The sequence below is a fragment of the Aphelocoma coerulescens genome, chromosome 2, assembly GCF_041296385.1.
Source record: "Aphelocoma coerulescens isolate FSJ_1873_10779 chromosome 2, UR_Acoe_1.0, whole genome shotgun sequence".
Taxonomy (NCBI): Eukaryota; Metazoa; Chordata; class Aves; order Passeriformes; family Corvidae; genus Aphelocoma; species Aphelocoma coerulescens.
Genome location: NC_091015.1, coordinates 40,338,080 through 40,365,814, shown reverse-complemented (window position 1 = coordinate 40,365,814; position 27,735 = coordinate 40,338,080). Strand labels below are relative to the sequence as shown.

Here is a 27,735-nt window from a genome sequence, read left to right as displayed (position 1 = left end):
TTTTAAACTCAAGGGAATTTTAATAGGTTACTTGCAAAATGTTATTGCAGGCAACAACTTGTACATGATTTTAGTTCCAAACCCACCAAAAAATTATACAAATCAGCATTGTAAAAGTGTCAGATTAACGCCTTACAGGCTTTGCTGGCAGAATTAATTTCTAAATTCTAGATGTGGGGAAACGTTACTCTCATTTTTTTCCTTTTCCATTTTTTTTTAGAAAAATTTACAAGTGAAATATTACTACAAAACTTTTTTTTATAAGGAATTTTTGCAAAACATTTACATTTTTACCATCAACTATTTTTCTGTTTCAAAATCATTATGTAGATTTAATACCCTATGCTGCACATCAATTCTTGCGGGATGACAATTCAGTGACATGCATAAAAAAACACCACAAGGCATTAAAATGAAGACTTAAATACAAATATTGTTGCAATAAAACAGTTATAAAATTGAAAAATAGGACCTAAACATCATGCTTACTTAACTTTGACAAATTAACTTTTTCTCCTAGATTACACACTTTTATTACTGCTCTCGTGACAGAATGTGATAAATAATGACTTAACACCAATTGCTAATGTAATCGGCAACACATACACAAACCTAATCAAAGAAAGTATATTGTAAGAAAAAAACTATTCTAACACTGGAGTTCTACCATGGTAAATACACTTTGCACTGATAATTACAATAAAGCAAAATTTTTAATGGTGGCAAAGGGAATGAACAGTGAAATGCCATTAAACAAGATACTACTGCACATCTGTGCCCTATTACTTACAACAGCTATATCCCACTGAGTCAAATAAAGGACATTGAAATTTACGATCCTTTTAAGACAGAAAAGTGGATTCCGAATGGGATGCAGAACAGACTGGCAGAATGTTTCTAATTCCAGCGGTAAAATGTGCACCTGCTAACACAAGTTAATGTACTTGAGATGCTATGAAGCCAACCAGATTTAGATTTGGATACATCTATAATAGGGATTCATTGCAGATTAAAAATTACTTCAGTTTCCTATCTGCATACGTAAGTATGCATGAAAAAATTACATATGAAATGGTTGTGCAGAATGCTTGTAAATTCAGTTTACAAAACAGTTAACTTTTAGGAAATATGATATTAACATTAGGAAAGTTCTTCTTTGCATAAAGTAACGTAGAGCACTGATTGTGAAGCATAATGATAAAATATATATTTGACGTTTCATTTCCTATATAATAAAATTAACAGTTAATACTACCTAATTCATCTGTATTAAATGTAACACCTAATTGATTCTGATGTTTTAAATCCAGATACATCAGTTAAGAGTACTTTAAATAAAATATACAAAATAATGTACAAAACCCAACTAAAATTTAAAGACTCTGTTACAAGTCTAAAAAAGCTTTAAGAAACTTGAAATTTATAACCACAGTGTAAAATTGTTTTTCTTTAATCTCAAAGCTTTTTATGTAAACTGAAAGTATAAAATACCCTCAGCTTAGTATTTTGCTACAAAGGGCTGGCCTAAAGTGTACACAGTGTAAACAATGGTATTTCTTTTGCTTCAAAAATACAGAAAACACCACAAGATTGATAAATTGTTCAGATGAGAAGTATATGCTCTTTAGGGAATGCACAGGGTACCTGTTATGTCTTGCAAACCAACAGCTACCACACAGATTCTTCCTTTCATAATTTGCAGGGGAAAGAAAAATGTCTTATTCTTCTTGCACTGTACTTCCTTTAGTTACATTAAAAATATTTTGGTGTATAAATCTCCTTAAAAATTGGTCATGAGAATTTATTAACAAATGACTGTAGATGTAAAAGGTTACATTTATGCCTAGGGGAAGTAATTAAAAATCCTGAGTATGAAATATTTGGCCATCTTTCCTCCTTGTACCTACTGGAATTTTCACATAGAAAATGCAATTTTTGTTGTTTCTTCCTTTTTCTTTTTTTTTTTTTTTAACATTTTCTCTGTATTCACTGTCACATCTGAAAATGTAACCAAACCTTTGAAACCAGAAGTCATGTCCCAAAAAGATAACAATATTTCTCTTTTCCCAGTTTGTTTTATGGTTGGAGGCTCAATATAAGACTTGATAAGTAACAGATATTTATTACCAGCCCTCATATTATCCTTGAAGAGAAAAAAGAGACAGTAATATTTAGGGGAAAAGAGAAAATGTTTACTTGCTTCTTTTTTTATTAAAAAATTAATTTTTTTCTTTGGCTATTAAGTCAAAGCACAAAGAACTCAGCACATTAACCACAACATAATAAACTAGTATTTACAGAGAGGAGATACTGGAGAATGAGCTACAACACTCAATTGTCTGATTAATTTCCATGAATTCTAACAAAATTAAAACATTCAAACATCTAAGGTCGAGTTTTTAAGATTCAAGTTATCTATGAGTTAGAAATGGGCCACAGATGTTTTAAAATACAGAATCATCGAACCACAGAATGGTTTGGGTTGGAAGGGACCTTAAAGACCGTCTAGTTCCAACCTCCTTGCCATGGGCAGGGAAATACAAAATGAAATGAATTACCAAAAATTGACACAATTTTTTTTTTCATTCTACATAAAGATACCATTACTTTTGTAAATCTTATGTTAATATCTTTCTATGGTTTTATCTTTCCTACTGTTTACACTAATTCTACGTAACCCTAGCTCTCCACACGAAGAGAGGAATTAGAACTCACTGATTGTCGTTTATACACACTACTATAATGTAGTAGTCAGAATTAATCTGAGGCCCACCTCAGAACCACTTTGCAGCATGCATCACCCAGCTGCTATTGGAGTAATTCCAAAACTTGAGAAAAGATGGCCAAAATTAACTGATGTGTTGTATGGACTGAGCAAAAACCCAAAGTATATCCACTGTTGTTCATCCTGTATTCCGTTTTGCTGTGCCTTATGGGAAAAGGATGCTCTCATGAAAATATTACATATTTATCTTAAAAACAAAGTGCCTTCATCAAATGGTATTAATCCTAGTCAAGGTCCACCCAGTTTTATACTGACACTATCTGATTTTATAAACACATTAACATACAGTGCTAAAATAGGGGGGTAAAGTTCACTTAAAATCATTACAGAATATACAGACATATAACTAAAAAAGTACAGTATGGAAATATTATTCCTCCATCTGTTTATCCAGTCATCAATTTGCGCTGTTTGTATTTTTGAAATTTTTGTCTTGTTGCACCGGTGTACACTTCCCATGCTGACCCTCCAACCCGGAACACTTACAGAAGTCATGACTGAAAAAAAGATTTCCTGCTCTGTAATCCACTTTACCAGCCCACTTCCATATCCTGAAAGGTATGTAAACTTAAGTGCAGCACTAGGTGTCCATATAAATGATCCTTTCAGAATTCTTCCATGTTTGTTGAAACGTTAGGGGTTGCTGGGTTTGAATCTTGAGAAATGGCAGCAACAGTGACAATTCTTGGAGAACCAAGAACCTCAGTAACTGAAGAGTCCAGTTCTCCTGAGGTAACAATAGCAAGGGCTGTTCCACCACCCTTCTTGTTCTGATGAGTTTTGACATGTTTCGAGAGATGGTCACTTCGCATAAACCTTTTAGAGCATTCTGGGCACTCAAATCTCTTTTCACCTTTTTAAAAATAAGAACAAAACCAAAATGTTACTGAAAGAGAGCACTGAACACTGCTTGATTACTTGAATCTCACCCTATTCTGTTCAACATCCAAAATGTCTTTAAAAGGACACAATGTTTTCTTTTCTATCTGACTCATTTCCAGGTGCGCTCTGTTCGGTCACAGGCTTTTGGCAATCTACTCTTCACTACTGAAATGTTCTCAACAAATATTTGCTATGCTGTGATTATCTGGTGAAAAGTTGGAATTTCAGGACACCTGAGAATTTTCATAAACTTCCACAAACCTACCAGAGGGAGGGAGGTAAAAGCCCTCACAGAACAACTTGGTAGCATTTTTCAAGAATACTTTTGTTATTTAGATTACAGTGATGGGAAGTGAATTTGAAAACATGAATTCCAATGCTCCATGAAGATGTATGAAATCTACATCAAGAGAGATAAATTCAATACATAAAAGGTCCTGTTACTGTTCAAATGTAATTAGTGCTTAGACACCAGATGCTATAAGCTGGGGGAGGAGGAGCTAAAAAAATGAAGGCTGATAAAATTTTCAGCTTTTGAAAGGTTGAATTTTCCATTCTGAACTGAAAAGAGAATTTGCTTTATCAGTTCCCATTTGAAACTCCAGGAAACTTCCCAGGAAGACCAAATCTAATGTACGGACTAGGTTAGTAAATTTCTTAAGGACTGAGCTAATCCAAGTGAGGAAACAATAACCGTGGTCCATGGCCAACCCTACATGCCTGACCTAAATTTGTTACATTTAGATCAAGCACTAGCTAATGTACACCAGCTATCTGTGATGAAATGGTCATCTTTTTCTAACCCACATACAAAAGAACAGTTGGAACAGATCCTTTTTTATTTATATGATTTCACAGTCAGCTTAAATTAATGAAAACTGCAATCTACCACTTCCTTGTTTTAAAGTTACTTTATTTGCATTTACAGGTAATTTTCAGGTAACTTAGTAAGTGAGAACCTTGATACCATTGTTTAACTATGGCCACTGTGATTCAGACTTGCTGTACTATGGCTACAGAGAGGGAAAACCAACCTGTGTGGGTTCTTCTATGCCTTTGTAACTCATCACTCCTTGTGAACCGCTTGCCACAAAAAATCCAGTTGCATACAAATGGTCTTTCACCGGTATGCCAGCGCAGATGTGCTCGAAGATGAGATGTCTTGCCATAAACTTTTCCACATCCTTCAATATGGCAGATATGCTGTTTCTTTTTTCCTGGCTCATTGCTGCCTCTAAAAATATCATATTTAAACAGCTAAGTAGTTAAGAGTCTAAAACGTTACCAGCTATTAGGAGAAACATTTTGTGCTAATAGATTTTCTAATCCCCATCTAAAGAAGTCCACACAAATGTACTTTCTAATAGAAAGCATTAAAAATCAAGGCAATATAGGACAATCTCACTCCCAAATGAGGCAAGCTGTGATAAGATGCTTAAATATATACAGATAAAAGTTACATTTACCTTCCTTCTCCCTCTCTGCAATTAGGACATGAGCAGGCAACTCTTCTCAGTCTCTTGCCAGGCTGCACTTCCTGGTCAGAAGCTTGTTGAGCTTGTTGCAGCTGAACTTGTGTTATCTGATCGGGACTAACAGCACCAATTGCTGCATTAGCAATGCCACCTACTGCTACAGTTACAGGAGCTATTGTGGCTTGCTGTACTTTTACTCCATCCTGTCCTTGCTGTTGACCTGTAAAATAAAAATTGTTTGTACCTTTTATTAGTCATTTCAAGAAGTGAAATGCCCAAATAAACTTGATACATTTTATAAGACAAAAATCCACCTAATGTTAAGGGAAGCCACAAACAAAATATTAAATCCAGCCTTTTCCTGAAGCACTACCTACCTGCTAGCCCTGTTTAATGTAATTTGTTATTAAAATAGCATAAGACTGCAAATTACTGACTGATAATAAGAAAAATTAACTAGTTTAACGAATGTATTCTTTTTCTTAAAAGCTGAAATAGATAAAATTTTACGCAGAAATATTGTTTAGTCAATTGCCAATTAATGTCTCTCTAATAACCTTTGAACTATATCTGCATTCAGAAAACTACAATTAGCTAATTAAAAAGGTGCTTTATGGCAGTTAGAGAATTGTCACTTCTCTTACAATCTGCCTTGAATCAACATTGAGCCAGAAAGGAACTTTTGCAGTGAAAAAGAAACTTAGGACTAGACTTGAGCAAGATAACATACCAAAATTTTCTTGGGATTGGTGTTTTGCAGGATTTTTACCCAAGATGGCGTAATACTGTTTAGATGTACAAACAGGGGGGACAAGTAGCAAGAGCATCCCTGGGGAAAGAGATGTGGTGTTTGCATTGATTGCAAGCTGTACGTGAGTCAGTAGTGTGCCCTGGCAGCTGAAAGGGCCTGCTGTGTCCTGGGGTGCACCCAGCACAGTGTCGTGAGCCAAGAGAGGGCAGGGACTCGAGGGCAGAGTCCTGCCCTGCTCTGCACTGCTGCAGCCCCACCTCGAGCACTCTGTGCTGCTTTGGGTGCCTTAATGTGGGAAGGACACCAAACTATCAGAGTGTGTCCAGAGGAGGGCACCAAGATGATGAGAGGTCTCGAGGGCAAGACTTACAAGGAGCAGCTGAGGTCACTTGGTTTGCTCAGCTGGGAGAAGGCTGAGGAGTGACCTCCATGCAGTCTACACCTTCCTCAGGGGGGCAGGGGAGCGGGAGGTGCTGCTCTCCTCTCTCCTCTTTCTGGTGACCAGTGATAGGACATGAGGGAATGGCATGAATCTGCACCAGGGGAAGCTCAGGTTGGACAGTAAGAAAAGGCTCTTCACTGAGAGGGTAGCTGATCACTGGAACAGCCTCCCCAGGGAAGGGATCAAATGAAAATCTAAGACTGACTTGATGAATGAAGAATTCAGCTTCATTGCATAAGTCCATTGATCTCATTGATTTTCTTGATCTAAGGAAGTCTGGATTACTGTCTTGATACTAAAGCAAAAGAAACTATTCCAATATATGTAAGAAGTGTAGTTTCTTGAACAGCAGAGTAATATTATGTTTATTTTAAAAGTTGGTACTATACAGTCCTAGAAAATACACATAATAAACCTAATCTGACACAGAGATATGACTTCCAGTCACAATATGACAATACTGAATGCCAGCCCTGCCAGTAACAGGAACAGGACAAAATATAATTAGATACTGCCATTTTCAAAAATTCAGTGCCTTCATACAACTGTGAAACTAAAGGAAATACACTCTCTCAATAAGAAAATAGTAACAGGCAACCAGAAATCTTTAGAGCAGAACACAATCTTTTAAGACTTGAAAGTCCTCAGTATTGAAGCATTCATTTAAAACAGAAATTCCTCGGGGATAACATGAATCAGAGAGATTTTAAAGGGTTTTAGTGACTTCTGCAGCATCCATAACAGACACCACCAATGGGGATAAGACTGGGAAGAACGCTCTCTCTGAAGCCTAAACTGCCCAGCTACTGAGTGAGCTGACACACAACCCAGCATGGGACAATGACTACTTTGTTCACGTGATTGCTGAGGGGCAATAGATGCTTGGACAGTCCATCTCATGTAACACCATGCTACCAGCCAGAGATGAAACCTAACACATACCACCTAACAGCAACACACACAGGCAGATAGGTTAGTACTGAAGAACACAATATACAGAGAACCTCCCAAAGTGACTTGACTTGTCACCTAAAGGCCACTGCTGGCTACATGAAATAGAATAAATCTGTTTTCTGCCTAGGTCACTACCAGGTTATTTTCATCTGAAGCACTGACCAAATCTTTCCAGTTATCTCCCTCGGCTTATGACTGGAAGTTGCATCTGATATGCCTAGATATGAAAAAAACATGAATTCCTTGTCTTCTTAAGAAGGCCATAAATACTGACAGATGTTGAGAGTTTTCAGTTCTCTGAAAAGAGCAAGGACAAGCCCATAAGAGATAGTGTTTGAACCCCACTTGCTGTTGGACAGATAGTAAAACAAACAAAAAAACTCTAAAAGAATTCTGCTATCTGCAGCAAAGGAAAAATAATTACAGGCTTAACCTTGAGTGCAGTCCCCATATCTTTAGGATAGAACCAAGTCTTTCTTTTCAGAATAGCAATGTACTGGAAATATATTTATTTCCCATACTTTAAGGGGAAAGAAAAGCACTCATGATAATCCTTGAGGGAGAATATGACAGGGTAAGAAGAACATCATGATAAAAATGCAAAGAGTAGGACCAAGTACTTTGGTCTATCAGTGGCTGAAGAGGATACTAGAGCTTCCAAAGAAAATGCTAGTAATGGGGCAACACCTTGTTAGGCTGTTAAGCTGTTGAAACACTGACTAAGTGCTATAAATAGCCAAAGTCAAAAAAAGGCTAATAATTTTTTTTTGTATCTAATGCTTATCCTAATATGATAATATTAATATGATAATGTGATTGCTTGTGTTGAAAACCAGTTGCACTTTCTGGTGAGTCAAAAGTAAATGAAAAGGAAGAACTTGCTCAATGTGTAGTCTTCTGCAAAGCACAATCCACTCTCCATCTGTTAAACATACCCAAGGTGCAAACTCCTCTAATTCACAGAGCAGCAACATAAATGAAGAGTCTGCGAATGATCACTACAAAAGTTAAAGATATAACAGATATTGTGGCTTACTGCAGCCTCCTATTCTACTTTCATTATCAGTCACATTTTTGAGTACATTATTAAGAATTATACTTTTTTATTGCAGTCAGTTAGAAGAGATGACTCCATCTATGTCAAAAAGTCCTGTTGGAGCAAAGAAGTCCTGAGACCTAATCAGCCTGTGGTCAGAACTCAGCTGAAGAGGATAACTATCTCTTTCTCTCTGATTTTCTTGAATTGTTATTCAAGTTTCAATGCAACCTTTCCCTGGGCTGCCAAACCAAGGCTTTTGAAGTAAGATGTGAATTGAGGCATCTGAACCCTGAGGAGGATGACTACTTTTCTCACCCCACGACTACTGGCCAATATCCAGGATATAGACCTAGGATATGCCCAATCCACATTCATAGAGAAGCCTGTTCAGCATTTTTAAAAATCCAATCTATTTTGCTGATTCAATATGAACCAACTTTCTTTGTCCAAGTGACATGAGATTGGTCATCATGAGATGACCAACCACACAAGGGTCTTCCGATACTTTTTCAGAATATCAAGTACCACTGCTGACACACACTTCACCTGTTCTGAACTCTCCTTCTCCTGTGTGAGGACAGGGCATATCCTGGAATACAGGATACACACTACTGAGCTACAACCCTAACCTATTTATTAAACATAATACAGTGACACATTTGAGCAGAAATTCTTCACAATAATTGTAAAAATGACAATAAAAATACAAAGGAGACAATGCCAAATAAGGTTGCTGAGGCAGACAATTACATTCCCCACATGGTTTCAGTTAAACAGTAATTAGATGACTGCTCTTTAGATAGCATTAACTAGTTATAACATTTTCTAATATGAATGTTGATTTTTCTTCTTTGAATTAGTCTCATGGAGTCACTATTTTAAACTCCCTGCCCTTGAATTCCACTTACTAAATTCAGAACAGAAGATTCTGAAGCTCTCAAAATATCATAAATATTGCCTTATTTGAAGCACCAGGCCACACCATTCAATAAGCAATCTAATTTTTTGAGGTAAAAGAATAACTGAAGAAAGCATACATATAAGATAAATATTCTTTGTCAGAGATTTACATAGCTACCAGAAAGCACTGGGAAGTTCAATAACATAATTACTGGACTAAATTTTTGTTTTGAACTCCTGAGAGAGCATCCTAACATGCTAGCAAACAAGTAGTACACAGGGTAGAAATGTATCTATTCTCATTTTAAAGCTGTTAAACATAAAAGTATTTGTTCTTTGAGAATAATAGGAGTGTATTTTAGATCAGTTGACATATCTTTTCTCCTGAAGAAAAATCAAAAAAAATTCACAAAACAACTGACAGAACATGCCCAAAATCTCAAAGTGATTTTGTTATAGTCTTGAGTTGCATGGGATTTTTTTAAACTATATACTAGAATTCTATGGATCCCTAGGGGCTTTAACTTTTACATCACTTGTATTACACATGAAACACTTTAGTAAGTATTAAAGAGGAAGAAAAATAAAGGGAATATAAAAGGAAGATAAGAGAATTTAATTATTTCTTACATCACATCTACCAAAGAAAAGATACTGAGAAAACTTAAATGTTGATATGAGTTTGTCAGCAGCCTACTAAATTAAATGAGGGCAACTTCTAGAAGTTTAAAACAGTGAGGATTTTTCAGTTGAGAGGATCTAGGTATAAACTGGCTTCTTATTTGAAAAAAAAAAACCCAAACCCAACAAACAAACCTGCTTACTCTAAAAAGAGGTGGTTGAGATAATGTTATCCATACAGGAACAGAATGATCTCTTGACACTTTCTAGATGGAGAAAAAAAGGCTTATTAAAAATATTCCTTTCATTGTCTTACTAGAGGCATTAAATGCTATTTAAAGCCTTCCAGAAATGCTGCTACAATCATGAGATCACTTGACATTGCTTCTTCCTGACATACTCCAAACCACAAGACCTGATATCACTACACTTTGCCATTCATAATCAAACCTTTCAGTAACAAGAGCTCTCATGTTTCAGCACAGGTTTCAGAAAGAGGTCTAAACAAATCACTATGTGAGGGAACAAAGTCACACTTCAGTTCATCTATGTTATTCTGTACAAGTCATGAAAGCAGTCACTGCACACTGACACCTGCTTTTGGAAGAGAAAAAGTTTTCTCAAGTTCCCATGATTTCTTTAATAATGATTTCTGAAATTGTGAAATATCTTGATTAACAAAATCATCACTGAACTTGTGTATGACTGAGCTTTATTGTACATACTGTCAGAATATAAAGTTAAGTTACAACCGAATGTTACAAAATAATGTTGATACAAAATAACACTGACACTCAATTGCACTTAATTTCCTCTCAGGCCTAAGTTCTCTCTTGCTTTGGGATAGTAACCATTTATTTGACCACAGGACAAAATGCAAACAGCAAGGAAACCTGATATAGTATTTACTTTACAAATCAAGTGCGATAGGAGTCTCACTTATTGCAATATTACAAATATGATTATGACAGAATAGAAAATTTTTAAGCTTCTCAAATAGCAGAACCTGCATGATCTCAGTCACTAATCTTTCCCATTTAAGCCATTAAGTAAACGCATTTTTATAAGATACAGGATTATGATTGCACATCCTTTATTCTTCAGCATCACTTGGTCAACTTTCCAATTTTGCAGTAAAATTGCATCTTAGCATTTGCAGTAAAATTGCATCTTAGCAATTAAAACTCACATATATTTTCCCCTACACGAGTTTGTAACACATTCACGCAAGAAAATTCAACAACTTTAAGTAACTACTATGAAGCCAAATAATACACACACACGTATCAATCACATTTTTGGTTAAAAATTAATTCACAAAACTGTAACAGCATTTGAATTATCTAAGAAAGCTAATGCATGATACCTAAAAAGTACTTTTCTACAGAGTGACTGACCACTGGTTATTAGGCTTGGCCATCCATTATAAGTCAAACCAATTTCCTTTTACTGCACACTATTCCTGCTTTCCTATTCTTGTTCATCTGAAGTAGCAAGCATGAAAGACTACTCTCTGACTTTAATGATCTACACAAATCATGAGAGTAAAGCATTAGAAAATTGGATCTTGGAAAGAAAAGAAATTTAAGACTAAGTAAAGGACACTTCAAAGTTCTGGTACAGAGTTCCTCCAAAAATTTGATATACTTCCGGTTGCTGTTGTGCAACCAATGTTTAGCAATCCAAAAGATGAGAGCATCAATGAGAGAGTTATCTCAGTAGGGTGCACCTTACTGCAAAATCTGAGAAACACTTTGCAAAATGTACCTAGAGCCACAGTGGCTAATGCTGCCAAAAAGAAAATTTGTTCAACTGCATATTCTAGAAAGCAAAGAGAAGGCTGTAGCTAGCACCCATAATTCAATGCATATTACTACAAGACAGCCTGCAGAGTTCCAAAGCTCTACAGGCATCAGAGCTGATGCAGCAATTCGCCCATTGACAACTCACTGATGCAAAGCAATGGGGAAAAGAAGTTTCTCATCCTCCCTTGCCCTGCATACACCAGGTACGGTAAGCTTGAAAACATCCTTTAATATTCTTTTTCCACAAAGACATACAGATAATTTATAATAAGATAATATCTATATACTTTATATATTGATTTATAATACAATATACTTATTATAACATGTTTATATAATAAAATATAACGCTTTAAGATATAGCCAAGATTTAAACATTCTTTAAAAGTCAGTGTCAATATAGTTAGAGATCCTCTTTTTTAAAAAAAAAAATCTACTACGTAGGAAGTTTCATGCTGAAGAAAGAAGCACAAATTATATTTTAAAACTACATCTATGTGAAGACAACACTGAATTTAAATATTTACACAGAAGATGATGCAGTATGCTGACAATTCTGCTCTCTCTTCTAAGCAGTGGTTAATAAAGATTTATGAAGAAACAATATGTGACAAAAGAAGAATTCCCCAGAACACAAACAGCAACCATTGATACAAGGGACCCACACATTCTGTGGCGAAGATCACTTTGGAGTAAGGAGAACTGGATTGACCCAACTACTACAGGAAATTTGGGTCATCACAAATCACAACATTGTGTCCAGATGCTACTACAAGCAGAAAGTTTCCAGTGCAAACTGCAGCATCAAATAGACATCTGTCTTTTCTACCTCCTACAGGGGCACTGCAGCAAGTTTCTGTCTTTTGTCCATGGCTAACTTTGTCAAGATTTGTAGGAATTTGTTATACTCTTCTTCAAAAGCTTCCTAACTCTCAGTGTGTTAAAAAATTACCGAACAGCATAATAACTAAGTTTAACTTCTGTTGAAAGTACCACTTCAAGAGTGAAATTTAAGGCAATAAAGTTTAAGGGGTTTAAGCATCTTAAAAAAAATGAAGTCTGTTTCCTTTAGTGCAAGAATCATATTGGCAACACAAAACAAAATCAGGGCCCCAGAAATTTCACCAAGTTACTTTAATTTCAAAAAAGGAAGGCTTTACCCAAGTGCTTTAGGACAACCTGAGGGCACTCCAGTACACTTTGAGCCAGAAAATAAGTTTTCCCAGCTGGTAGCACCTTTCATTAAACTGAAAGAAAGGGGTTTTTTTATTACTTTACTAAACATAGAAGGAGCTACCACAAATACAACACAGAAAGACCCATACAAAACCAACATAAACATCAAACACAGAGCTACAGTTTCACAAAATTTAGTCTTGAACAACCAAATGGCAATGTCTCTGGTTGTTTTGGATACTGTAACTTCAAATGAAAAGAAAATGTGTTTAATTTATTAAGTATTCTAAAGAAGGAGATGGAATCAGAAAAATAACTTGTTGTACTAAAGAAAAGAGACCCTTCCAAAAAACTCTTGATTTTCATCATCATTGAATAAATAGTCAAAAAGAAAATTATATTTAGGGTGAGTGTCCAAGAACACTTCTCTTCAGATGAACATCAGTAGTTTCCTGCATGCTGAAACTTAGAGCAACAATTGAAAACTCAAGCAACAGCTGTGCTGCAAAGTATCAGACACATTACATGGAAACTCGTAGCAGATGTAAGAAATTGAGATTCTGAGATCTACTTTTATGGAACATCTCCCTCTCCCCCATCCCCCTGCCCCAATTCTCAGATTATTCTACAGCTTATAGCCACAACAGAATGTGACTCAGTTCTTTTCTTTAACTCTTCCCCCTAACTTTTAAACAGGGATAGGACTAGAAAGAAACCTGTGGACTGCCAGTCTTCACAGTCTGACTAGAGGAGCTCAACACCTCACAAACTGAAACAAAACAAAACAAAAATCCCAAAACAAAACAAAAATCCCAAAACAAAACAAAAATCAAACACAATCACAAATCAAAACAAAAATCTTACACACTTCTGCCATATGGAAACAAAAACATACACTCAAAATGTCACTTTTTGCAACCCCATTCAATTTTTGAGTATTGCCATGAAGTAGTAATAACTGAATTTGAAAGGACAGCATTAGGCTAACATGAAAAAATATAAGCTAAGATTCCAGTATGCTATTTGGATTTTGGGAAGTAGGGCTGAGAGCTTTTCTGGTTGGGTGTTATGGGATTTTGACTATGCTTTAGCCAGCTTACATATTTTACACTTGACTAGAAGGTTCATGAATGTCCTTGAAGTAAATATTTTGGCAACATGTTTGGCTATATGTTGATCAAGATAAAAGTAAATATGCAAAAAAAAAAAAAAAGGCAAGGTGATTAAAAGGAATTTAAAGGATATTATCAGGAAAAAAACCAAGATTCATGAACCATTTTTAAAGATCTTACTGTGTAAGACTAAACTTACTGTGAGCCACAAGTTTTGGTTTTATTAACAGCCTATGGGTGAATAAGCTGACCAATATTAAAACAAATTTGTTTATTAAAGATGTAAAAACAGAAACTTTGTTATAGCCTTCATCAGGCAAGGACCAACAAAATTACATATCATAGAATCACAAAAGAGGGGCCACAAAAATCTGTAAGATCCAAACCAATAAAAGTTCTGACATTTTCTGTAACACTGTTAACCCTGTAAAACTGTTTACCTAGTCTTGTTTTTTTGGATCAGAACAAACTGAAAAGCTTCATGCTTTTGTCAGTTACTTCCTGATGACCAAAGAAACAAGAAAATCAAGGCCCATATTTCTAAAACTTCAGTATTTTTCTTAAGGGAAAAGTGGTCACATCATCACTTGAAACTATAATTAAGGAAACTCAGGCTTGTACTTAACATGTATCTCAAGGGGTTTTTTGGCAGGAAGATATTAACTGGTAATTCTCTCTTTACAACAAAACAATACTAGTCTGCCAACCTATGAAGATTAAATATGCTTCTTGGGGTGACACAGTATTCCCAATGACCAGCTGATCAAGGTGTATGAGTGTTACCAACTCTCAGCAGCATTAAACATCAGTGGAAACTCCACTGTTAGGAGAGGATGCATACAGAAATCAATATAACTGTATAACCATACCCCAAACTAACCTAAGCATGTGCTCTGATGCTACATTTCTCAAGAGACTACAGATGTCCAGAGCTACTGTTTTGGTGAAAGGGTCATAACCAGAGCAAAATATTAATTATAAAAATTGTACTTTATTATGCAGTCCTGACTACTTCCAAAGCTACTATGCTATAGCATATAGATCAAGCAACTTTTATTAACTAAATTATCCATTAAAAATTATTGACCACTGAAAAAAGAGTTGTTTTTCAATAATCATAGAACATGCTGAATTGGAAGGGACCCACAAGCATCATCAAGTCCAACTCCTGGCTCTCCACAGGGCAACCCCCAATAATAACTGTTTCCCTTGACATTAATATTCCTCTTAGAACACATCATCACATTTCATATAAAGTTAGCTTTTTCAATAATCACTGCTATTAAAAGGTTTTTAATATATAAAACCAGTAAGAATTGATTTATTTCATCTACTAGCTCCAAAATCACATGAAGCTTAGTACTCCAGAATTTAAGTTACAGTGAGGAAGCTGTTGAAATGAAATTTTGAATATGCTTCCTGTCTTTCCCTCACAGGTGGTAATGGAAGAACAAGGAGGTTGGCTTAGTGCAGATCTAAGTATGCTTTAAAAAAGAAAAAAATACTATCAAGCTGTTGAAGATGTGCCATATCACTCAATTCAGTTACTTGGCATTTTATGAATAAGAAAGCTTAGCCAATTCATTTTCTGTTCTATACACTCCTATTTCTGACAGTAGGGAGTGAGAGAGGGGATGGCAAAACCCAATATTCTCAAGAGAGTGCATCTGTATTGATGACACACATAATCTAATATGGAAACACAGCTTTGGTAACATTCTTCTTTGAAGACTTTAAAGCTTACATTTCTTCTTGAAGTTTATAGCATAGAAATAGTTCATTATAAACCTATTTTACCTGGCAATTATGAGCAAAGTTGGTACTTGAAATGGTTCCCCTTACCACTTTATTTTAGAAGTAATGATGAAGTCACACCTTGCTACTCACAGGTCAGTCAGAAAAGACTTGTTTTACTGAGGCATATTTACCAGGTTATTCTCCATGGGCAATTTATCTGAACAGGTAGATTGCAGATCCCTTAGGCATCAAGTCCAGGAACAGTATATTGACACTTATTTTTATGCTACCATCACCATGGCAAATGTTTGTTTTCACCTGCACAGTTTGTTGTTAAACTGTTTCTGCCACTGTATTGAATTTCAGTTTAAGAAAATCCCATAACCAAAGCAATTTTGTCATTAGAAGACTAAATGCTTCTCCTGTAATTACTTTGAAACATTTGAAAAGGATACCAGCACTATAATATTCAGAACACTGTGGTTCTGCAACAATTCTCAGCTCAAGGCAACCTGAGAACAGCTGTGACCTTTCATGACTTTGGAAAAAGTATGCTACATTTCTATACTCCTCCCATCTACACTCTCAGAATGCCAAGTCACACACTACGAAGTAAAAAATCTAAGACAGACTCCTTTTTTTGCTTGTTTTTTTGGTTTTCTTTTAATACAGCTCAGTACTCTGTACTTACCTTTTTACTACAGATTCCACAGCTTGCACCTTGTTTCTTTCAAGATGTTTGCTGCAATCTTGCTTGTCAGTGAACATCCAGGAAAACACTGCATGTTATTTAAAAAAAAAAATCATGCAACCCCTGTCTTTCAGCTTCTTTGCCTTTGACCTTTGGTGTTTATATTTGCCAGTTTGCTTGTATGTAATGTGGCTATTTTAAACCCTTTTCACCTTTTTACCACCTACAGGCATCCCTTTGCTTAGCTACACCACTTACTGAGTTCTGTTTCTTGATATACTCGCTATTACATTAACATGAGAGGAGCCCCACAGGATTTATGTTGTCACAAAAAGGCATTTTCCTTCGTTCAACAACGTAAGTGTAATATTCTAGGACTTTAGACTAAACACCTTCCCATCCCTCAAAATCCACCATACGTAGTAGAGAATAACAGAAGACTGAGTAGTATGAAGATGAAGCAGGTATTTTAAGTTTTCATAATAGAGGAGCTTAAGAACATTAAATAAAAATGTGTCTTATGCAACAATTAAAACACAATATATTGCAGACAAATACTGAATGCTTAAAAATAATTAGGCAGACTCAATGGACAAATTCAGAGAAAATAAATCGATCAAGAATTATTAAACTTGTTAAAAAAAAAATCCATATATTTGGCTCAGGAAGATGCAGATGACTGAACGGTGGGAAGAGAATCAGAGCACTGTTGTATGCATCACCTGCAGTCAGCATGAGACAGGGTCAGAAACACTTTTGATTCTTATATTCATAGAATCATAGAGTGGTTTGGGTCACAAGGCACCTTTAAAGATCATGTAGCTCCGGTCCCCCTGCCATGGGCGGGGACATCTTCATCTAGATCATGTTGTTCAACGACCTACCCAACCTCACCTTGAGCACTTCCAGGGATGGGGTATCTACAACCTCTCTGGAAAACCTGTTCCAGTGTCTCACCACCCTCAGAGTAAAGAATTTCTTCCTTATGTCCAATCTAAACCTACCATTTTTCATCTTAAAACTGCTGCCCCTTGTGCTGTTACTGTGGGCAGGTCAAGGTAAAAAGTGTTTTTGACATGATCCTGTTGTATATTGAAGGGCTGCAGTAAAGTCTCCCAGAGCCTTCTCTTCACCAGTTTGAACAACCCCAGCTCTCTCAGCCCATCTTCATACAAGATGTGTTTCAGCTCTCTGATCATTTTCATGGCCCTCTTCTGGACCTAAGAGATCCATGTCTGTCTTTTAGTGGGGATTCCAGCACTGGACACACTACTATGGATGGGGTCTCACAATAGTGGCAAAGAGGGAGAGAATCACATCCCATGAACTACTGGCCTTGTTTGTTTTTATGTAGCCCAGGATACAACAGACTTTCTGGGCTGCAAGTGCACACTGCCAGCACATATCCCATTCTTCATCTACTAATATCCCCAAATCTTTCTCCACAGAGCTGCTCTCAATCAATTACTTCATCATGCAATCTACACTGAGATTAGGGACTGCCCCATCACAGGAGCAGGACCTTTCATTCAGCCTTGCTGAAGTACAATGAAGTTCACATCGGCCCACTTCTCAAGCCTGCCAAGATCCCTTTGGATGGCATCCTTTCTCTCAAGCACATCAACTGCACCACTCACTTTGGAGCTATCTGCAAACTTACCAAGGGTACACACAACACCATTAGTAAAGACACTGACAGTACTGGTCCCAGTATGGACCCCTGAGGGACATCACTGATTACTGATCTGCATTTGGAGATTGAATCACTGAGGGCAACTCTGAATGTGACCATCCAGCTACTCCCCTATCATCCACAAAAATCTGTACCTCTCCAAGGCTACTGTGAGGGACTATGTCAAAAGCCCTAACATAAGTAATGGCAGATGAAGTAGATTGTTGTCAGCAGCTCTTCCTTTACCTACCGATACAGTCCCTCTGTGACAGAAGGCCACTGGATTATTCGGGCACGATTTGCGCTTTGTGAAGCCATGTGTGGTGTACATTTGGGACGGCATGCTGGCTGTGGCTAATCACCTCTGTATCCACATGCCTGGACATAGCTTGCACGTGTCTTTCATGATCGTACCAGACACAGAGATGAGGCTGACTGGTTGGCAATTCTCAGGGGTCTACTTACCACCTTTTTAAAATTGGTGTGATGTTTCCCTTTTTCCAGTCACTGTTCCTGAGGGACATACAGTTAATCTAATCCTTTTTTTTTCCTGTTTAAAGAATTTGATAGAATGCTTAAAAAGTCCTCATCAAACTTGGAATGACAGTCATGTCTAAACAATATATTGAGTCTTTGAACTGCAAGTCCTAAAACTAGCGACTGTCACACAAGAAGAGTTAATAAAGAGGGAAAGGGAAGAGAAAGCCTTGAAGACAGGCTGAAGCTGGATGCAGACAACTGGGAAAATGCACAAGAAATCAGAAGACCTCAAGATACTGACAAATTGCATAACTACTAGTCACAGTGACATGAGAGTATCTGGCCAAAGAGAGAAATGCCTTAGTAGCTCATATTATTACAGAGTATGAAACAGAAGGGCAAGGCTCATTATATTTTTTAAGTACCCCAATAAGAACACTTGGCATTGGATTTCATTGTCATTAAGAACTAGTTTGGAGCCCACAGCACACCCCTACAAAAGACTTAAAACTCTCCAGCTGTACTATTTCCAGGCAACAGACTGTTCCACTGAACAGAAGTCATTGCTCCGGGTTATTTTGGGTGGATGAATTCCATATTCCCCATAATTCAGGCCATGTCACCACTCATCTTCAAGAAAATGCCCAGAACTTGTGTTGCAAGGTGATGGAATCTGATGACTTTTGCTTAAAGCAAGTAAAAAATGCTTGGAACAAGTATACATAAAATATAAATAACATTTTTCACTGTTTTAAAACAAAATCATCTCATTCACTTTTTTATGGTGCAAACACCTCCATCATCACGTCACAAAACTACTCTAAGACATATAATTAAGGTAGATATGAGTTTGATCTATGACTTTTTTCCTCATAAAAAAGAGGGAATTATTCTGAGAAAAAACAAAAAAACACCCAAAAAACCAACCAAAAAAAAAGAAAAACACCAAAACAAACCAACCAGACAAAACAACTTAGCCTACCAAAAGGAAACAATTTTATTAACTGTGTATTTTTCTTAGAATCAACTAGTACTAAAATCAGTTCCCTTCACATAGTCCCTTATATTGTCAACTAACACATCTAGACAAATCAAAGAGCCTGAAAATAAGCTTTGAAAAGGCAAAAGATACCTTATTTTAAAAAGGGGCTGGGGACAGGAATCCTTTGAACTTGCATTTGCAACTCTCACAGCAGAAGCCTTGAAAAAAGGCAAGGGTACTCTGTAGAATCTGCTTGTCCCCAAGACCATAGGGCCTAAATCCAGGAAGTTGCCACCTACAACATTCCAGGCTATCCCCTTCCAAGGGGAACCTTGTGCAGAACAACAACTGACAGAGCATAGAAGAAATACTTTGTACAGAATTAGCTTGGTAAAAGGCTATGACAGGTCCTGATCCCATAGCAAGGCAGGTATTAGTAGACCTGTGAATGTTTGAGCAAACAGTGGTTTTTATGTAGCCTGTTGTTTGACTACCTCTTAATTAAACAACTGTTTAAAGACCTGGTTTAATGCTCAGAAACTTAACTGGATGAGAAGATTAAAACTTTCTTCTGTACATTTAATTATGCCTTTGACTGACACTTTGTATACCTTAATAAAATTTTACAGAATCACAGATTGGTGTAGACTTTAAGAGACCTCTGGAGGGCATCTGGTCCCATCGCTCTGCTCAAGCAGGGCCACCTACAAAAGTTGTCCAGGACCATGTCCAGACAGTTTCTGAATATCTCCAAAGATGGAGAATTTGCAACTTCTCTGGGCAACCTGTGTCAGTACTCAGTCGCTCTCAGAGTAAAATAATAATTTTCATCATTGACACTGAAGTTTTCCCTCAGGCCAGAAAGCGAAACAATGTGAGAACTTCTCTGCTTTGCCCTCCTTTTTGATCACATGCAACATATAACTCAAAGTACGGTACTTACCAGGATCAGTTTTTGAACTCTTAACTGAAAAACACAACAAAAAACCCCAAACACACTTATACAGCTTGCTAGGTTTACAGTAGACTTCCAGTAACAAAGGTTATGAAAGGCAGACCAAAATATAGTATTTACGAGAAGATTTTAATGTTTTTCTTCTCAATGTGAAATTTTCCTCTTTTGGAATTTAGAATCCATTAGACAAAAAAACACACTCCCCCCATTTCTCAAAATTTTTTATAAATTAACAATTCCATTAAAATTTTAAACTAAGTATTTTTTGCTTTACTAGTTCATTTACTACTGAAAAACTAAAGAAAAAAGAAGTGTTTGAATATCTCCCTGTGGAAATAATTAGGAAAGCCACTGTTCATGGAACAGAAATATGACACAAATACAAAAACATTTATTTATTGTGATTTTTAAAGTTTTTTTCCTAGAAACTCAGCTGGCTTGATTGAAGGGGTTTAATTGAAAGATAAAGTAACTTCTTTTCCTTAACAAAGTTAGAGCACCTGAATCAATGCATGGGATGAGTTCTTCCCTCAGCCTTCTCCTTAATATTTTCTGGACATCCTCCATACAGCTCATTTCTAACACCTAACTTCTACTGCTCATTTGTGGTGAATGATCTACTTGTGGAGAGTTCAGCTTATTTTCAAGACATTTCACACTGGCAAGCTCAGGTACTGCAGGAAAGAAATACCAGTCTGAAGATATTGAGGTAGCTGAGCTGTTTATTTTTTCAAAAGGTTTCCTGCAGTGATGCCTGGGAATAACAAAAGAAAAAACAAAACAAAACGAAAAAACATTTCAAATAAAAACCAGCAAACCTGAGGAAGCTAACAGCCCTGATCAAGTCAGCTTATTCTTTTTAAGTGGCAAGCAAAGTTTGTATCTTAGCATGTTTGCAATTTTCTATTTCATAACCATTCTTTCCTTGGAATCTTAATACAGCATTAAGGACTGCACATCATGTTCTTCACTTTCCTTTCCATTCTACCACATCTCCCATTCCCAGAGTGTAGCATCAGGAAGTTTCACAGGACAGAAGCAGAGATAAGTAAGAGAAGGAAATTACTACTAGTCTCTTGCACTCACAAGGCTTGTTGCTTCTCTGTAACATCAAGTCTTGGGGAAGAAATAATACCTTATTGACTAGGGAAAGGAAAAAAATGTCAGAATACTTATAGGGGTGGAGCACCTCTCCTATGAGGAAAGGCTGACAGAAATGGGGTTGTTCAGTCTGAAGAAAAGAAGACTCTGGGGAGACCTTATAGCACCCTCCAATACCTAAAGGGGCTACAAGAGACTTGGAGGGCAACTTTCTACAAGAGCATGTAGTGATGGGACAATGGGGAATGGCCTTAAGATGAAAGAGGGTAGGTGTAGGTTAGACATAAGAAAGAGGGTTTTTTACAAAGAGGCAAATACTGGAACAGATTGCCCATAGAGGTGGTGGATGCCCCATCCCTGGAAAGATTCAAAGCCAGGTTGGATGGGGCTCTGAGCAACCTGGTCTGGTTGAAGATGTCCCTGACCATTGCAGAGGGGTTGAACTAGATGACCTTTAAAGGTCCCTTTCAATCCAAACTATTCTATGCTTCTATGATTCACTGCTGCCAAAAAATTATAGATACAGCCATAAGGCTTCCTGGGAGCAGGGTGGGAGAGAGTGGGCACAGTGAAGAGGAATTCAGTGGTCACAAAATGTAGTCTAGTTAACATACAAACACTGTATGACTAAGGCTTGGCTTGTCCAGGACCATTCTTGTGACTCATTCCCCTTCTTTCATCCTCAAGTTACCAATCTCAATCCCTTCATTTTCCAAAAGACATCATATGCAAGCACAGGTAAGGTCAATATAACCAACAAAGAATATATTCAGAATCTCTCGCTCTAATTCCTGCTAGTGTGTACTAAACAGCAGTACACCATAAGTAAGCAGAGAAAAAACCTAAATGCAGAAAGGTTCTTCCTGCAGCCCCAAATCTAGGCTATTCCCAAAGCAGGCTTCCTGCAAAGAGCCCCCTACCAAAGTAGAGACTTCCATCTAAGAAAATGGTCAACCAGCACCTTCCCATCAAGAAAAAAGTGTTCCAAGGTAAATAGGACTGCAGCTGCTCAGCTATAGCTAACCAAAACTTCTCTTTGAACCATTACAGCTAAACACAAGGTCAAGATTTTACTTCTGATTACCCAGATTAAAGTTTGAGTGACACTCCTTAAACAAGCCAAGTTTAGTGCATCTAACTCAGCTCTTAGTATAGCAACATGCCATCCAGTGCCACTAAGTACCATAGCAGACTAAATTCTCCCAACAGCAAATTTCTTTCTACTGAACTATGTTTAGTCTCCTCAAAAACATTTCAATTAAAGAAAACAATCTTTTGCCCAGTGAAACATTTCTCATCTTAGTATATGATTATAAAAAAGCCAGACCATTTAGGAGTTAATATGATACTAATGTTTGCTTATGCAGACTGGACAGCAGGTAAACACAATGTGCTTTTTCTTACAGTTTTATACTAAAAAAACTGTGCTGATAGTCAGGCTGTTGTTAAGAAGAGTTTATTGTAACTACTACAATAAAAGACTTTTACTTCTATGACATAAATCCAAGCTTAGGTGAGTAGCTATCAAGCTGGCAAAAAGAACTCCTACCTAAATCAAGCTTTATCTGAAACATTAAAAGTCAGCAAATTTTACATAGTTGTCCTTGTGAGACACTACAGAGACCTTGCACAGACCAGCATAATCAAACAGGCATTTCAGTCCATATCAAAAGTTTAGCAGCAAGTACTGAAGTACAGTCACCAGTTGGTTTTATTATTTGCTCTAAAGCAAGCCACAGAAACTATGCTATGTGCAAGCACACCTTATTCCACTCAATCTCTTTGCAGAATTCAAACTTTTATGAGCTAGTGCAGAATGCAACGAGTAGTTCCATATAAATGTATGCCAGGAAACAAGGTATCCCAGTTTACATACTGTCACTTCTCATTCTACATACCTTAAAAAGAGATTAGCAATACTGACTGGTTGGAAAAAGCTTTTTCATGTTGTTTTTCAAACATATCAAAGCTCTAACAGTAAAGTCTCATGTTCACTTCTGGAGCCTACAGGTCTTTAGTAAGATGGAGGACAGAATCATTTAAGTATAGTTTATCAAATACAAACAGTTCCATTTCAATTAACACAACTGGTAATATTAACTCAGTGTTTAGCAAAAATATCAGCTATTTTAAAATCTGAATTTTAGTGGTAAGTGTAAGATATTTCCTCACAGTTAAGGGTTTAATGTTTATTACAGAAAATTTGGAAAAAAAGGGATTAATCTAAAACCATCTGGTATTCTTGTAATAGTAAAAAGAAACCCAAACCAAAGCCACAACCAACCACCTCAAACAAAACAAAACAAAACAAGCCCACAAACAAGCAAAAACCCAAAACTATGTCAGACCACTCACCCGCAACGCTGGTAATGGTAACAGGAACTCCTTGAACTTGAACACCTGCAGCACTCAGGTTGGCAACACTTACTGTTTGAAGATTAGGTACTGAAGCAAGCTGGGCAGCATTCAGAGTGATGGGGGTACCAGCAACAGCCACCGGAGCAATCTGGGCAATGGTTGTGCCACCACTTGAAGACACAGGGGTAATGGTTAGTTGTTGGGGTAACCCAGCATTTTGAACTTGAAGATTTGAAAGGCTTTGCAGATTCTGAACCTGCACAGTTTGCCAGCTGATCTGTCCTGATGGTGTTAAAGTTGGAGCCCTGATGAGCACCTGAGTTGGGCTCACTGCCTGTAGCTGAACATTCTGCAAAGGCTGCTGCTGGATGGTCTGTATAGTCTGCCCTGACTGGAGCTGAAATGACTGTGGAGGAATGGCCTGAATAATCTGCTGTTGAGGCTGCTGGATCTGTATCTGCTGCAGAATAGGCTGCCCTACGATCTGGACCTGCTGAAGGGAACCTGACTGATCCTGGACATTCTGTAGTCCATTGGACTGAAGCTGACTGGAGCTCTGGGCTTCGGAGTCCGTAGCAGTTGTTTGAGGTTCTTCAGTTGCCTGCTCTGAACTGCTGCCTGCTGTGCTTGTGTATTGGCCTGTTTCTGCAGAGCTTACCAGTGTGTCACTGCTAGTCAGAGATGTTGAGGCAGTGGTTGTAGCGGTGGAAGATGAGGAAGGAGACTCTGGCATGGTACTACCAGAGGCGGAAGTGACAGGTGTAGACGCCAGCTGATTTCCATTGGAAACTCCACTCTCAGTAGACTGGCCAACTTGCCCCGAACTTCCTCCAGTGGCAACGTTGTTAATCACAGGCAACGCCAGGGTTACCCCACCAATGTTTATAGGTAGCGTTGTTACAACTTGCGCCTGAGTACCAGGAATAGTTTGCAGTTGCAGCGGTATGGAAACACCAGGCCGAATTTGGACTGGAACTGTCTGATTTGCTAGGTTTTGAGCAATAACATTTCCCGAAGCTGTCCTGTTTGCAGTTGTGAGGATAGCTTGATTATTCCCTGCAGGAATAAGCTGAATCTGACCCTGTATGTCTTGCAGACCAGTAGCATTAGATGGATTGATTTGACCTTCCGTTGTCTGAATCTGTGGAATCACTTGGTACTGGACACTACCGCTTGGATTTTGTACTTGAATGACTTGGAATTGTCCCGGGGTCGTTGTAGAAGAATTGCCCGATTTGGTTTTTGAAGGAGATGTACTTCCATTGTTACTGCTGGAGGGACTTGCTGCACTTGAGGCAACAGAAGATCCTTGTTGAGCAACATTATTTTCTTTTGAAGCAGAAGGTGCAGCAGCAACGAGCTGCCAAGCATTTCCAGCAAGCTGAGTTGTTACCAATTCCAACTGCTGTGGCTGATTCTGAAGCTGCACCAAACCTTGATTTGGGTCTATAATAATCTGCTGCTGTCCAGTTCCTTGATTCTCACCAGGAGTTCCTATTTTGCTGCAAGTTGCTGCTAGCAAAGCAAGAGGTGAAGGCTGAGAATCCTATCCATAAAAAGAGAAAACAGACAGGATTCAGGAGAAGAGTGCAAGTATGAACCATCAGAAGTCAGCATTAAGGTTTGCACAGGAAGCCAAAAAAAAAAAAAAATAAAAAAGGTGCTTCTGCGTACGATACAGCTCTGAATAAGGAAGTATGAATTGCAGTAAATAATCTTTAAACATGTCCTTAAAAGTCCCTAATTATCAGTGATTATGTGACCGCCAACACCTCAACTGCATCCTTATTTCAGTCCTTTTTCCCCCCTAAAATAAAGAAAAAAAATTTTAAAATGCTTCTATTACAGGGAAAGCAGCTGATCACTGCAAAATCCAATCAAACAAACATGTCCAGGCAGTAAAAACATTGCACCCAACCAACTGTGTTTCATCCAACCCAAAGAAAGATGCCCTGAGCAGGAAATGCTGTTAGCTGAATATTTCATTTTAAATGCTAATAGTTTGGGCACTTCCCTATTCGGGTGTGTGTTCTTTACCTGTGAGCCTCCAGTTTTCCCTTTTTTATTATTATTGTTGTTATTCTCTGCCTCGGGAGATTTCTCTCCCTCTGTGGGCATAGTTTCCTCCTTCTTTTGATCTGCAAAAATATCAAGTGTAACAGGTTAATTATTCACCTTCATTTATACAATAACAAAATCTACGAGCATATCCTTTTTGGTTCCCAGCTTGTTGCTTTTGCCTCTTCATAAAAACAACAGTACGAATCATTATTACAAAAGAACGAGTCCTAAGAAACGTGGTTTGAAACCCAACCCATGGGGGCTGGAGAGTTAACACCCAGAAAGGGGAGGTTTGGTTTCCTCTCCCAGAGACAGCAGGAAAAAACCACCCACAACCCTCCTCCTCCTCCTGCCCCCTAAAGCATCGGCGGCCACTCAGTGGCCGTCGATGCTTTAGGGGGCAGGAGGAGGGTTGTGCATGGGAGGGAAAGAGGGAGGAAAAGAGGAATGAAGGAGGGAGGGATGTGCACAAGAGGGAGGGTTAGCGAAGAAAGGGGGAATGGAGGAGGGAGGTACGGAGGAGGCAAGCCGGAGGGGCAGGCAGGAGAGGAAGAGAAGAAAGGGGGCATAAGAGGAAGCAGCACGGATGGGCGGAGGGGCAGCGAGAGAAGAGCGGGGTAAGAAGGGGGAGAACAGAGGGAAGAAAAGGGGGAACCCGGGAGGGCGGGATAGAGGGGCGATGAAGGGTGGAGGGAGGAGCGGAGGGAGGGAGGGGTGTGCACAGGAGGGAGAGAGGGAGGGGGTTACATACCGCTCATCCCGCATTAATGCCCCGCTGAGGCGCCGCTCTAGGGGGGAGGAGAAGGAGGAGGAGGAGGCGGAGGGTGGGGTGGGGGTAGCGGGGAGAAGGCCGGTCGCAGCCGGAGCTGGGAGGAGCGGGACGGCCTATTTTTCCACGAATGGCCGCCGCTGGGCTGTGGCGTAGCTGCCTTTCTCTCCGCCCGCCGCTGCCGCCGGCCTCAGCCCGCCGCCTTGAGTGACAGCCGGGGGCCGGGGTGGGCGGTGCGGGGGCGGGGCCCGCCGGGGCCCCAAACGACGCCCACTGAGCAGGAAATCGAACCCAGCCGCCGGCCCCTCGGTCGCCCCGCTCCGCCTCAGCCCGGCTCCCCACGCCGCAGGCACAGGGGGCGGGCCGGGGGCGGGCCGCGGCCCAGGGCCCTCTGCCTCCTCCTCCGCCTCCTCCTCCCGGTCCTCTGCCCGTCCGCGCCGCGCGGGAGAGGGCGTGGCCGCAGAGGCGCGCGTTCCGCGGGGGCGGGGGCGTGCGGGCGACCCGGGCTTCCGCGCTCGCGCCGCTGGCTTGACAGCGCCGAGCGAGGGGCGGGCGGGGGGCGGAGCCTCGGCCGCGGCGGGGCGGGACCAGGCCGAGCCCTCAGCCCCGGGTCCCGCCGCGGCTCGGGCCGATGATTGACGGCGCGCGCGCCCCGGTCGCCAGCGAATCCGGCGAGGGCGCGGGCGGGGCCGCGCGCGGCCGCCGGCCAACCCGGTGGTGCCCGCCCGTCTCGCGCGCTCGTAACTGACAGCGCGCGGGAAGCCCCCGGACCGCCGCTTCCCTTGAGGTGCGGCCCCGCGCCCGCTTCCCCGGCTGTCCAGGGAGCGGGGAGGAGACACCCCTACGGCTTCTATAGGGAAGCCAGGGCCTATTCCCTCTCCCTCCGCTCTACTCCTTTGTAATAGACTCCCGCGCCGGCCCTCTGCCTGCGGGCGGGGGAAGGGCGGCTCGGGGATTGCTTCCACACCTGCTGCGTGGAGGCGGGAG

General features: G+C 39.3%; 1 protein-coding gene and 1 long non-coding RNA gene across 3 annotated transcripts in view; one reads left to right on the top strand and one right to left on the bottom strand.

Moving 5' to 3' along the window:
* Window positions 1-27,103, bottom strand: SP4 (Sp4 transcription factor). Its single transcript, XM_069007093.1, has 6 exons — window positions 26,731-27,103; window positions 25,956-26,056; window positions 23,916-25,464; window positions 5,134-5,362; window positions 4,702-4,901; window positions 1-3,638 (listed from the first exon to the last, which is right to left on the bottom strand). The coding sequence occupies exons 1-6, from the start codon at window positions 26,735-26,737 to the stop codon at window positions 3,391-3,393; spliced, it is 2,334 nt and encodes a 777-aa protein (XP_068863194.1). The 5' UTR covers window positions 26,738-27,103; the 3' UTR covers window positions 1-3,390.
* The window catches only part of LOC138106466 (uncharacterized), a 37,827-nt gene continuing 36,255 nt past the window's right edge, over window positions 26,164-27,735 (top strand). For both annotated transcript variants that reach the window (XR_011149002.1, XR_011149001.1), the window contains exon 1: window positions 26,164-26,596. This is a non-coding gene — a long non-coding RNA (uncharacterized lncRNA). The remainder of the gene's footprint in view (window positions 26,597-27,735) is intronic.

Excerpts from the sequence above, each read along its gene's own strand:
- SP4 (XM_069007093.1), bottom strand. Across the intron at positions 25,465-25,955 it reads GGAAAACTGGAGGCTCACAG|GATTCTCAGCCTTCACCTCT; the intron begins GTAAAGAACACA and ends TTTTATGGATAG. Across the intron at positions 5,363-23,915 it reads TACCATTACCAGCGTTGCGG|GTCAACAGCAAGGACAGGAT; the intron begins GTGAGTGGTCTG and ends TTTATTTTACAG.